The 10,580-nt window shown below is 43.6% G+C and overlaps 2 protein-coding genes across 2 annotated transcripts; one reads left to right on the top strand and one right to left on the bottom strand.

The window, feature by feature from the left end:
• The first annotated feature begins 1,537 nt into the window (after nucleotides 1–1,537).
• Nucleotides 1,538–3,791, top strand: LOC146959772 (uncharacterized). Its single transcript, XM_085772920.1, has 7 exons — nucleotides 1,538–1,688; nucleotides 1,776–1,816; nucleotides 1,907–1,957; nucleotides 2,042–2,178; nucleotides 2,299–2,427; nucleotides 3,318–3,431; nucleotides 3,512–3,791. The coding sequence occupies exons 1-7, from the start codon at nucleotides 1,562–1,564 to the stop codon at nucleotides 3,660–3,662; spliced, it is 750 nt and encodes a 249-aa protein (XP_085629046.1). The 5' UTR covers nucleotides 1,538–1,561; the 3' UTR covers nucleotides 3,663–3,791.
• Nucleotides 3,792–3,826: 35 nt separating this feature from the next.
• Nucleotides 3,827–10,128, bottom strand: LOC146959771 (innate immunity activator protein-like). Its single transcript, XM_085772919.1, has 9 exons — nucleotides 9,335–10,128; nucleotides 8,787–8,920; nucleotides 8,541–8,663; nucleotides 8,078–8,312; nucleotides 7,932–7,985; nucleotides 7,329–7,533; nucleotides 6,359–6,508; nucleotides 5,561–6,257; nucleotides 3,827–4,652 (listed from the first exon to the last, which is right to left on the bottom strand). Exons 1-9 carry the CDS (start codon nucleotides 9,396–9,398, stop codon nucleotides 4,560–4,562), a joined length of 1,755 nt encoding a protein of 584 aa, XP_085629045.1. The 5' UTR covers nucleotides 9,399–10,128; the 3' UTR covers nucleotides 3,827–4,559.
• Nucleotides 10,129–10,580: the final 452 nt, after the last annotated feature.

The following is a 10,580-nucleotide window of genomic DNA, read 5'->3' as shown; positions in this document are numbered from 1 at the left end:
CTAGAAAACTATTTCAATTTCCCTATATTTTTTCTTTATTCTTTAGTTTCCTAGTTATTCAACTTTCCCTTCATTTTCTTCTTTTATCTTCTCTTTATCATTTAGGCTTACTCTTTATTGTCCTCTTTTAATCCTTTACTTAACTTCTATTTTCTTTCCTTGTTCTTATTCCTTATAATTTATTACTTTTAAAATTTCCAAATTCCCCCCTGGGCCCAGGAGTTCTCTTCTTTCTTTACTCTTATTTTATTTTCCTTTAATCCAATTCCTTTTAAAACCAATTCCTTTTAAAGCCAATTTTCACATAGCGACCAAAACCACATGTCTTACTATTTAGGTGTACAGGCTCCTCTACATAACTTTACGTTAGTAGTTAAAGGAAACTATATCTAACTCTTGCACTGTATCATGTCTTACTGAGTAGATCACAGATGCCGTCACCAATTTTTGCTGCTTTTTAGTTCAACTCATGTTACTAATTCAAGCTTTTTACTCTTATTTCTTCTTCTTTTATTTTCCTATTTCTTCATTCTCTTATTTACTCTTATTCTTCTTTATATTTAGTTCTCTATTGTCCTAGGTTTCTATTCTCTTGATTCTCTATTTCCCCCTTTTTGCGTTGCCCGCAACACAAACAAAAACCAAACAAAAACTCCCCAAATTTAGATAAATTTAGAAGGATAACCTACTTCTAATCATCAGGACAACAACCACCCACACAAAGATCTTTAACGGTGTGACCCAACAGCAAACAGCAGCAGCTCCCAAGAGCAAACCAGCGCACAGTATTGTGAAAAACTCACACTTTTCAGAAGCCCCGATAGATGCAGGAGCCGGCTGGTCAAAGCTGAAGAAAAATGCTGAAAGGGCCACAAACACGCCCAAGTTCGTGACGCCAAAATTGTGGTATATTGAAGTGTTGATGAAAAGAAGGGATCACCGCCGACACGTCTTCACTTGCATTCAAAAAGGAGTTTATTAACAAGAAGAAGAACAGTGTTCAAAAATGCCAAATCCTAGAGCATCTCTGTTGCCAATGTGAGATCTCTCCCCTTATGGCTCAAACCCATAGCTTTATGCTTTCTAACTCCAAAACTCCACCTTCTCCAAACATGGCTTTCCATATTAGGCAATAATTGTTTGTCATTAACATGAGCATTCCACGTTTCCTGTAAATCTAATCAATTCTATTTCTGTTTAACATACACAGTTCATGTTACACATTCATGAACATGAGGCAGGATCTAACCTATGTAATTTTACGACTTTGCATCATCTTCCAGATGAGGCTAATCAACTTAGTTAAGACTCTCACAGGAAACATGTGATTAACAGAACACACATTTTCCCAAGATACATTTCACAAGGGTGACTCTTCTCTGTCCCATCTATCACTGTTACTAAACACCTTATGGAACATCTTTATATATCTGTAATACATGGTGATGATATAAGATATTAGAGCAGAAAGCTCAGGTGGATAATACACTACAGTATCACTTGTGATCTCTCTCATTTCTGTCTGTGATAGGAGGCACGAGTGAGTCGAGCGGTCGAGCTCATGGTGGCTCACGTGGAGAATCTGAGGAGGAGACATGACAGAAACTCGGTGGAGTTGGAGGAGGCCAAGAAGGCGATCCAGCAGCAGAACCCGTGCGGAAACGCCACCGATCCCAGAGCCTCACCAGGTTTCCCCTACACTTTAGTCTGAAGCTTTCTGTGCAGCTCACAAGCGGTGTCATGTTCACTGACCACTGGATTGACTCTTGTCCTAGACCCAGAGGAGAGCGAGAAGAGGAAGAGGAGCACCCAGCAGGTATGGAGATATCCTTGGCTCGTTGTGACGTCATATTTAAACAGCTAGACAACGTTTCATTCTCCTCTGTCTCCTGCTTTCTCCATTTAGAGCAGCGGGCGTCGAAGAGTCAGCATATCGGTCATTACCGGCCCAGACCAGGTCAAAGCTCTCACTCTCTCTCCACTGAGGTTATCATCAAAACGCACAGAGCGCCTTTGACCAACGCACTTCTTGTCCCTGCAGGAGAGAAGGCGAGAGGCGAAGAAGCGGGCGGCTCACGGAGGCTCCTCCAGCAGGAAGTCGTGCCCCTCTCCATCCCAGAGCTCAGAGTCCAGCTGCTCCGCCATGGCCAAGGACGACACCTACTTAGTGGACGACAGGTCAACTGGAGACTCTGGGTTTAAGCTCTGTTCACGATAAACGAAGCGTAGAGCAGCAACCATGAATCACAGATACTGATGTTGTTTTCTCTGTTTTATTTCTCTATTTCTTCTTTTCAGGCAACTTGATGCAGATGAAACACCGTCAGAAGCTCCAGCTGCTCAGCCTCCTCCAGACCCTACTCCCACCCCCAGCACAGAGTGTCCCCAATCAAAACCAGTGGAGACCAGCAAAACCCAAAACAAAACGTATAACCTGGAATCACAATCACAGAAACACCAAACAATACAGGAGCCTGCAGCAATTACCAGTTTGCTGAGGCTGTTTTTAATTATATTAAAGCAGAAGTAAGCGATATTTTTGTGTTAATATAAGTCTTAAATAGTTATATCTTCCGACAGCAATCACTTACATAGAGTGTTTGGTCTGAAACACGGGTCTGTCAGTCACTCTGCTCTGCTCTGAGCCGAGGAGAAAACTTTTCTCGTATCCTACAGTTTTTATCCAATGAGGAGAGAGAACGGCATGAAGGGCTGTGTGTGTGCAGCCAAGGGATGTGCGTGAATGTGGTGACGTAGGGACGAGGACTGTTATGGTGCGTTCAAGGCAACTCATAACTCGTGTTTTTCCGACCTGTGAAGTCGTACCAGTTCGATCTGGTACGACTTCACGGGTCGGAAGTTACGAGTGGCCGTTATAGTGACTTTCACCGGTAAAACAGGTCGGAAAAACACGAGTGGGTTGCCTGGAACGCTACAAAGTCGTAAGTTGTGACTTGAAGCTGTAATTTACAGTTTCCAAAGCCGGCCTGGAACGCAGCATTAGCCAAAACGACCGGATCGCTTACTTCTGCTTTAAATATAAGTACTTTTAGACAACAGAATAGGTCTTATGTTTTATGTGTGTTGTCTTTTAAAGCTGCAGTGGCCAGACTGACTTGTACCAGCTTGAATCTGTATCTGTGTGGCAACAATTCTGTTAAACTAAAGCACAATTGAGAACAAAAAAATTAAGAGCTCCTCTAGAACTCTCATCCACTTTTTTCCCCCCCAATCTTTCAGCCACTTTGTGACTTTGCAGGTTGTTTTCTGGAGAAATGTTACTATCTTCACTTATAGTTCCTCTGTATTTCCTACAGTCCCCCTCCGGATACTTTACGACAGAGACACAAGGGCAGAGCTGCGTTATCAAAGAAGAAGTTAGACCGGGACAAAAGGAGCACAAATATCTACAGACGTATCTCTACGGGCACGTACGTCGATGATTTGTTAAGAGTCCTTTGATGACTATGATGATTGTTTCCTGTGGTCAAACACTGACTTTTCTCCTCAGGAATGGATCTCTGTGGAGACGACGCCCTCTGGCTCACTGGCTGCATCGCTGTCGCTGGCTCGTCCTCAGCTTGTACCTGTGTGTGCTTTTCTGTGTCATAATGCTGACGTACTTCTTGTGGCAGCTTCATGAAGCAGAATATGAGCCATGATCTGCTCCTTTGGGATCCACCGTCACCTCTACTGTGAACATTACCTCACTTTAAAACTCTTTGTGTATGAATATAAAACATTTTGATGTAAAGGTTAGGTTTCTTTGTGCTCCTTTTATCTCAGATAACACGTTCATCTACATAGAAATGCCACTAACATCATGTTCAGTCACATTTTTTTTATTATAAATATACAAAACATATCAAAACTGATACAATCATTGGTTAGTAACAAAACAGCAAACTGCAGTGAAAACATTCATCAAACCACCATTAAAGGCATCAGTGATTAATTATTAAGAGTTAATAGCAAACGTTAAAATTGAGCAAACGTTAAAATTGAGCTTACTTCACGTCATGGCTAGACAGATGTTAAACTTTAACTAGAGATATAAATATTCATTTTCAAAGATGTTCCAAACTTTTAGTAATAAGTCTCTATGTTGTAAGAGGGAAACTTTAAATAATAGATAAATATAGTGTAATGTTTAAATTATATTAGGAATGGGAGAACTCATTTTAAAACTACTGTAGGCGAATTTTATGTGCAAAGTGTGTGCCAGCCACAAAGCAATTCTTGAAACCACAGCAAGTTTATGATCAATTGACACGTTAATGGAATTGCATGAACCTCAGTTCACCTCAGAGGTTTTTTTTCATGATCAAGCATTATAAAACAATTTAAAATAAATAGAACTGGCATAGCACCTTACATTAATTTTTAAATTAAAAGAGGAGAGAGAAATGTGCTCATCGGGATACCCACAGGTCCATGTTTTCTGCATCATGTCAACATACGATCTCACAGAGAGTCCACAGACTTAATAAATACAGAGATAAATAAAAAGGAGTAGCATACATCCTACTGAACATACTGCAGAGGAGCAGAGGTCTCCGCTACACTTGGCTCACGATTTCAGCGTCCTCGGCCACAAACCACTGGAGTGGAGTCCCGTCTGCAGCTCTCTGCAGAATCACATGACCTGACCCCTGCAACAAACACATGACATCAGTGCTCACATAGTGCTCATATATCATCTATAGATTGTTTCAAGGCTGCAACACTTGGTTAAGTAATTGATCAGTCACACAACAAGTTGGTTAATAACTGATTAATCATTCCTGTCATTTGGTAAACAAAATCAAACGTGACAAATGTAATTGTTTCAGCTTCTTAAAGCAGAAGTAAGTGATCCGGTCGTTTTCGCTAATGCTGCGTTCCAGGCAGGCTTTTGAAATCATAAATTACAGCTTCAAGTCACAACTTACGACTTTGTAGCGTTCCAGGCAACCCACTCGTGTTTTCCCGACCTGTTTTACCGGTGAAAGTCACTATAACGGCCACTCGTAACTTCCGACCCGTGAAATCGTACCAGTACGTCTTTTTGTACAGTCTATGTACCAGATCGAACTGGTACGACTTCACAGGTCGGAAAAAAACGAGTTTCCTTGAACGCACCATAACAGTCCTCGTCCCTACGTCGCCACATTCACGGCGTCCCTTGGCTGCACACACAGCCCTGCATGCCGTTCTCTCTCCTCATTGGATAAAAACTGTAGGATACGAGAAATGTTTTCTCCTCGGCTCAGAGCAGAGCAGAGGGACTGAGAGACCCGTGTTTCAGACCAAACACTCTATGTAAGTGATTGCTGTCGGAAGATATAACTATTTAAGACTTATATTAACACAAATATATCACTTACTTCTGCTTTAAATAGTTTTTGCCACTTTTCCATGTCTAAACATGATCATAAAATTAATATCAGTTGCAGCCGGCCTTACATCTGTTAAGACTCTAAACCAGATTGAACGACTCATCCGTGACCTATTGTTTTACAGTAACTGGTGTGTATAGTGTGTTATGGTCTGTTAGATTAACATCTTCATTAGTACCAACCTGTTTAAATGGATGCAGGTGAGGTGAAGTTGGGCTTCTGACACCGAGGGAGCTCTGCTGATCTGAGCAGCTCGGCCACAACTTCTGCAGCTGATTCCTCTGGTGCCAGGACTTCAGCTCCTCTGACACAATCTCCCTGGGCATCAGCCTGATGGCGTGGTTCGGGTACTCCTTCAGCGAGGGTGTTCTCACCAGCCTGGTGTAAGGCGGAGGGGGTTTCAGGACTCCCCTTGGAGACAATGCTTCGTCCTGCCACTGTCTTTGCTGAGGGCTGCGCACTACGGGAGGAGAGGACACGAAACATCTCCCCATGTCCAGGTCTTGAGGAGAGAGAGGGCCGTCCTCTGGCATGGCCTTGACGTAGTTGGGGCTGGGCTGAGGCTGGCTCATGTTCTTGTGTGGGCTGGACAAGCCGGAGAGTCCTTTTTTCTGTGCTTGAAAGTGGAAGCCATAAGGTGGCGGGCAGAGCTTTGGGATCTCAGAGGGTCCGTCCCTGCTAGGAGAGCTGATGTAGGAGGAGGACGAGTGCTCTGAGCTGCTGTCTTCAGAGCTGGACTGGTACAGACGCAGGGGAGAGTACTCTGGAGAACGCACCATGAAGTCAGCCACGCAGCGCCGCTGGGGCAGCCGGGCTCGTCCTCGACTGTTCTCTGAGCTGAGACGCTCCAAGTCAGCAGACAGCTTACTCTTAGGAAGTCTGAGGAGACAAATCATATCACATTGTAACACCAAAGCACACACATTTACATCCTTTGAACCACAGACACTTGACATATCTGACATGATGTCTTGGTGTACCTGAAGGACTGGGAATACTGGCGGCGCACGTGCAGCTCTGGCGTGGAGGGGGCGCTGGTGGAGTGGTTGTGATACAGAGCCGAGTTCTTGATGAACTGTGAGAGAGGAATCCTGCCGCTCTCTGCAGAGACCTGGGTTCCTGCTGGACTACTGCACACAGCACAAATAAGAGGGACGACTTGAGTCATGTAGCATGTAGGAGATCTCCTTACTGTGTGATGATGACTCTCATAAAAAGGGAGCCAGTGCAGCATTATACAAAAATCTGGACTGTGAAGTTAAGGTTAATTTTAGACCAATGTAATTTCAATTTGTAAAATGCCAAAACAGAAAAGGAAAAAAAATAATAATAATAATAATAATAATACCGATTTGGTACATGCATCTGAAGCATTAAAGCAGAAGTAAGTGATATATTTGTGTTAATATAAGTCTTAAATAGTTATATCTTCCGACAGCAATCACTTACATAGAGTGTTTGGACTGAAACACGGGTCTGTCAGTCCCTCTGCTCTGCTCTGAGCCGAAGAGAAAACATTTATCGTATCCTACAGTTTTTTATCCAATGAGGAGAGAGAACGGCATGAAGGGCTGTGTGTGCAGCCAAGGAACGCCGTGAATGTGGTGACGTAGGGACGAGGACTGTTATGGTGCGTTCAATGAAACTCGTATTTTTCCGACCGTGAAGTGGTACCAGTTCGATCTGGTACGAGTTCACCGGTCGGAAGTTACGAGTGGCCGTTATAGTGACTTTCACCGGTAAAACAGGTCGGAAAAACACGAGTGGGTTGCCTGAAACGCTACAAAGTCGTAAGTTGTGACTTGAAGCTGTAATTTACGATTTCAAAAGCCTGCCTGGAACGCAGCATTAGTGAAAACGACCGGACCACTTACTTCTGCTTTAACTGAAAAATAAGTTCATATAGATTTGTTGTTACGTTGTCGCTTTACGCGCGCTTCACAATCATACCTGGACCTGCTGCTGCAAGCAGACTGGGGTTTGGTGCCCTTCTGGTACGGCTGGTCCAGACTGGACTCCTTCCACGGAGAGTTCTGGATGGGGGAGCGCTCGTACTCCACACTGAGCTGGCTTGACGACTGCGGAGACAGCTGCAGGGGGTCTGAATAGGAGTTACCCAGCACTGGAGGAGAGTGGGGGCTGGGCGGGTCCACATCTATAAACAGAGAGAGGAAATCACTGTCAGGCAGCACTGACAGACTGTGATTTTTATTTTTATACTATTGTGGTCTGTCAGGGCACGTAGCGATTGTGTTACTCCAATAGATATCACATCTACATGATCTTTTATATAGATAATATAGATTTTATCTTTATGGTATATAAAGAAACTAAATACATTTACTGAGAGGCTACTCGATTACAATTTTGAGCTACAGGGCACAAAATATTCACAATTATAATACTACGTAATATTACATACTACAATTTATATTATTCTGAAACTCCCCACATTTTTATGCCAACATGTACTTCTTCAATGTACATGTTACTACTGCAACAGAGTATTTCATCTTAAAGCCCATTTTGTGTATGAATATAGTTGTGTCTCACCGTCATCCAGGGCCACTACGTCAGACAGGGAGCTGTCATCAGAAATGCACAGATCTGCAAATACAAAACAAGCATCTTAGTAACGTCCATCATGTTCATGGGTGTAACTCAAGTATTGGCCTGTAGGGGGCAGCAGTGGCACTCACCTTTGTTCTGAGTGGTTGGGATGTTGATGCACGGTGAGTTGCACTGGCTCTTGATCCTGTGCTGGAGCACGGCCTCCTGTAGATCTCTCACTTTCTTCTCCTCTCTCTTGCACTGCTGCAGCCGGCTCTTCTTCTGCGGTTTGCTGAGTTTTCCCTCCAGGGAGAGTTTCCGGGCCGCTTCATAAATCTGCTGCTGAAGAGCCAAGTCGGTTTCCAGTGCTTGCAACTCCGAGTCCTGTAATAGAGGCATTGAAATGTAGGCGATGAACAATAGTCTCTTTTACTCATTCATGTTGATCAAAGTGACTAAGCTGTGATCATGTCTGTAGATAGATAGATAGATAGATAGATAGATAGATAGATAGATAGATAGATAGATAGATAGATAGATAGATAGATAGATAGATAGATAGATAGATAGATATACTTTATTGATCCCAAGCTGGGAAATCACAGGCTGTACCTGTTTATCCAGGTGGATCAGGCCTTCGTCCAACTTGAAGGAAGCTCCGATCCTCCTTCTGACCCGAGGAGGCTTCTCATCGGGCATCAGAGGATAGTCTGAGGGTAGTGTGCCAGTCAGCTCCTGTGAAGACAAAAACTCAGTTACGACCCTGAAATACAGATTGCAACCCTGCAGTATTTGTTCGTTCAGAGCTACGGTAATGTTTTTAATCTGGCGCAGAGTCTCCACAGAGTTATAACTTACTGCCTCTCTGATGCAGAGCTTTCTCAGCTCCAGCAGGCAGAGCTCCAGACGCTCCTCCAGAGACTGGTGCTTCAGCTTCAGGGCTCTGGTGTGGGTGGTCAGGTCCTTCACTGGAGATGTAGGACTGTCTGGACCTGCAGAGAGACACACAGCAGATTCCTCATCAGCAACTGTATCAGCCATAGAAATAAATATACATCCTATAATTCACTATTTCTACTATATTCTACTTTCATTCTGTAAGGATAGAAATGTTTGAGATGATTCAGCAAAAGAATAGACTGCAAGAAAGCAAACGTAAACATTTTCTGCTTTGTGCATAGCTTGATCATGTCTCTGTATTAAAACAAATAAATAAAAAGCTGCATAAGATGTTTGTTTATATGTGTAAAAAGGTGTTAAATCCTCTAATTTTTTAAAACAAAAAAAAACTTTTAAATACGAATACCGGCCTGAACTAGAATAGGTAGTATTAATGTGTGCATGAGATGCATCAAAACCAAATGCTGTGTTGTGGTATTGATAATCTATTGCATATTTGTTCTTACCAGAGTGCAAGATAATCCCACTGTCAGTGTCACTGATCTCCTCTTTACTCTCCATGGCCGTCATTGTGAGGCTGCTCTCAAGTTTTAGCAATACCTGTTGAAATAAGTTGGTTCAGATTAATATAATTAAATTGATCACTTAGAGGAGCACAGACCCTCCAGTCTCTGTTCCTGCCACATGGCTTCATTCATTCTGGCTCCTGCTGTTTTACTTAACAAAAGTGAATGACTGGCGAGTGTCCTTTCACACACTTATCCATGCAGCTCAGTATCTCTCCCCTCCTCCCTCTCTTTTTTTCTCCTTCCCATGCTCGATCACAAAAGAGGCAGCCCCTCACGGTTGACTCGGCACATGTGCGGGGGTTAATCCGAATCGTGGTGCCATGGTGACGGGGCATGGTGCCGCTGGCCGGGGGAGTGTGTCGCCGTGAGGCGTGTCAGAGGGCGTTTAAAGAGCCCAGACCCCGAAAAAGAAAGCAGATGGCAGCGGGAATTACCCCACTCATGGACTGCACCTGTTCTCCCCCCCTGCGCCCCTCCCTCAGCTCCTATTCAACCAGTGTCCAGAAAACCCTCTGGGGCTTTGAAGTGGAAGAATGTCTCAATGCTGGGCTTGTCCGCGCAGCGTCAGATCACAAGGTCCCTGCTGACTCCTGTGCAACACTGCCCATTTCACAAACAACACACTTTCACAAACAGGCGAGCACAATTCATGTTTATGGCCTGCTCCGCTCCATTGTTGCTCTCCACCAAACATCTGACAGACAATAACCTAAAAACAAGATGGAGAGGGGAACGACAGCAAGATGAGGAAAACAGTCACAGCAACAAATTGGTGGTGATGTTTGGGGAATAAAAACCCATGAGTGGTTTTTATTTCCTCCATTTTGAGGTAAATTAATTCACTCTGGTTCTCGTATGTCTGCCACCAACTGGAGATTGCATGAGAAAATGCTGTTGGCACTAACATGATTAAATGATATTATAATCTTTATGTAAATGCTACACATTCATAAAAAGGCACAGTTCATAAACTTTATGACTCCTGGAGCAGCCTCTGTGCTAAAACCACGTAAGCAAAACTCACACAAGACGTAAATGATGTGTCATTATTCAGGAATAAACGGAGGCAGGGAAACATAAAGACACCGCATGAGTGAATGTGTTGCTAAGGCTGCTGCTGTGTATAATCCTCAGCTCCTCTCTCGTCCTCTGTGTTTGGAGATTGGTATCAGGCCTTTTCCTG

This window comes from Trachurus japonicus, unplaced genomic scaffold, assembly GCF_045865225.1.
Source record: "Trachurus japonicus isolate A0001 unplaced genomic scaffold, Traja_1.0 AP031095.1".
Taxonomy (NCBI): domain Eukaryota; kingdom Metazoa; phylum Chordata; class Actinopteri; order Carangiformes; family Carangidae; genus Trachurus; species Trachurus japonicus.
This window is presented reverse-complemented; position numbering and strand designations above follow the sequence as displayed.

Excerpts from the sequence above, each read along its gene's own strand:
- LOC146959772 (XM_085772920.1), top strand. The coding sequence starts at position 1,562 with ATGGTGGCTCACGTGGAGAATCTGAGGAGGAGACATGACAGAAACTCG. Across the intron at positions 1,689-1,775 it reads CGATCCCAGAGCCTCACCAG|ACCCAGAGGAGAGCGAGAAG; the intron begins GTTTCCCCTACA and ends CTCTTGTCCTAG. Across the intron at positions 1,958-2,041 it reads TCATTACCGGCCCAGACCAG|GAGAGAAGGCGAGAGGCGAA; the intron begins GTCAAAGCTCTC and ends TTGTCCCTGCAG.
- LOC146959771 (XM_085772919.1), bottom strand. The coding sequence starts at position 9,398 with ATGACGGCCATGGAGAGTAAAGAGGAGATCAGTGACACTGACAGTGGG. Across the intron at positions 8,313-8,540 it reads TGATCCACCTGGATAAACAG|GACTCGGAGTTGCAAGCACT; the intron begins GTACAGCCTGTG and ends CCTCTATTACAG. Across the intron at positions 4,653-5,560 it reads ACCTGCATCCATTTAAACAG|GGGTCAGGTCATGTGATTCT; the intron begins GTTGGTACTAAT and ends TGTTTGTTGCAG.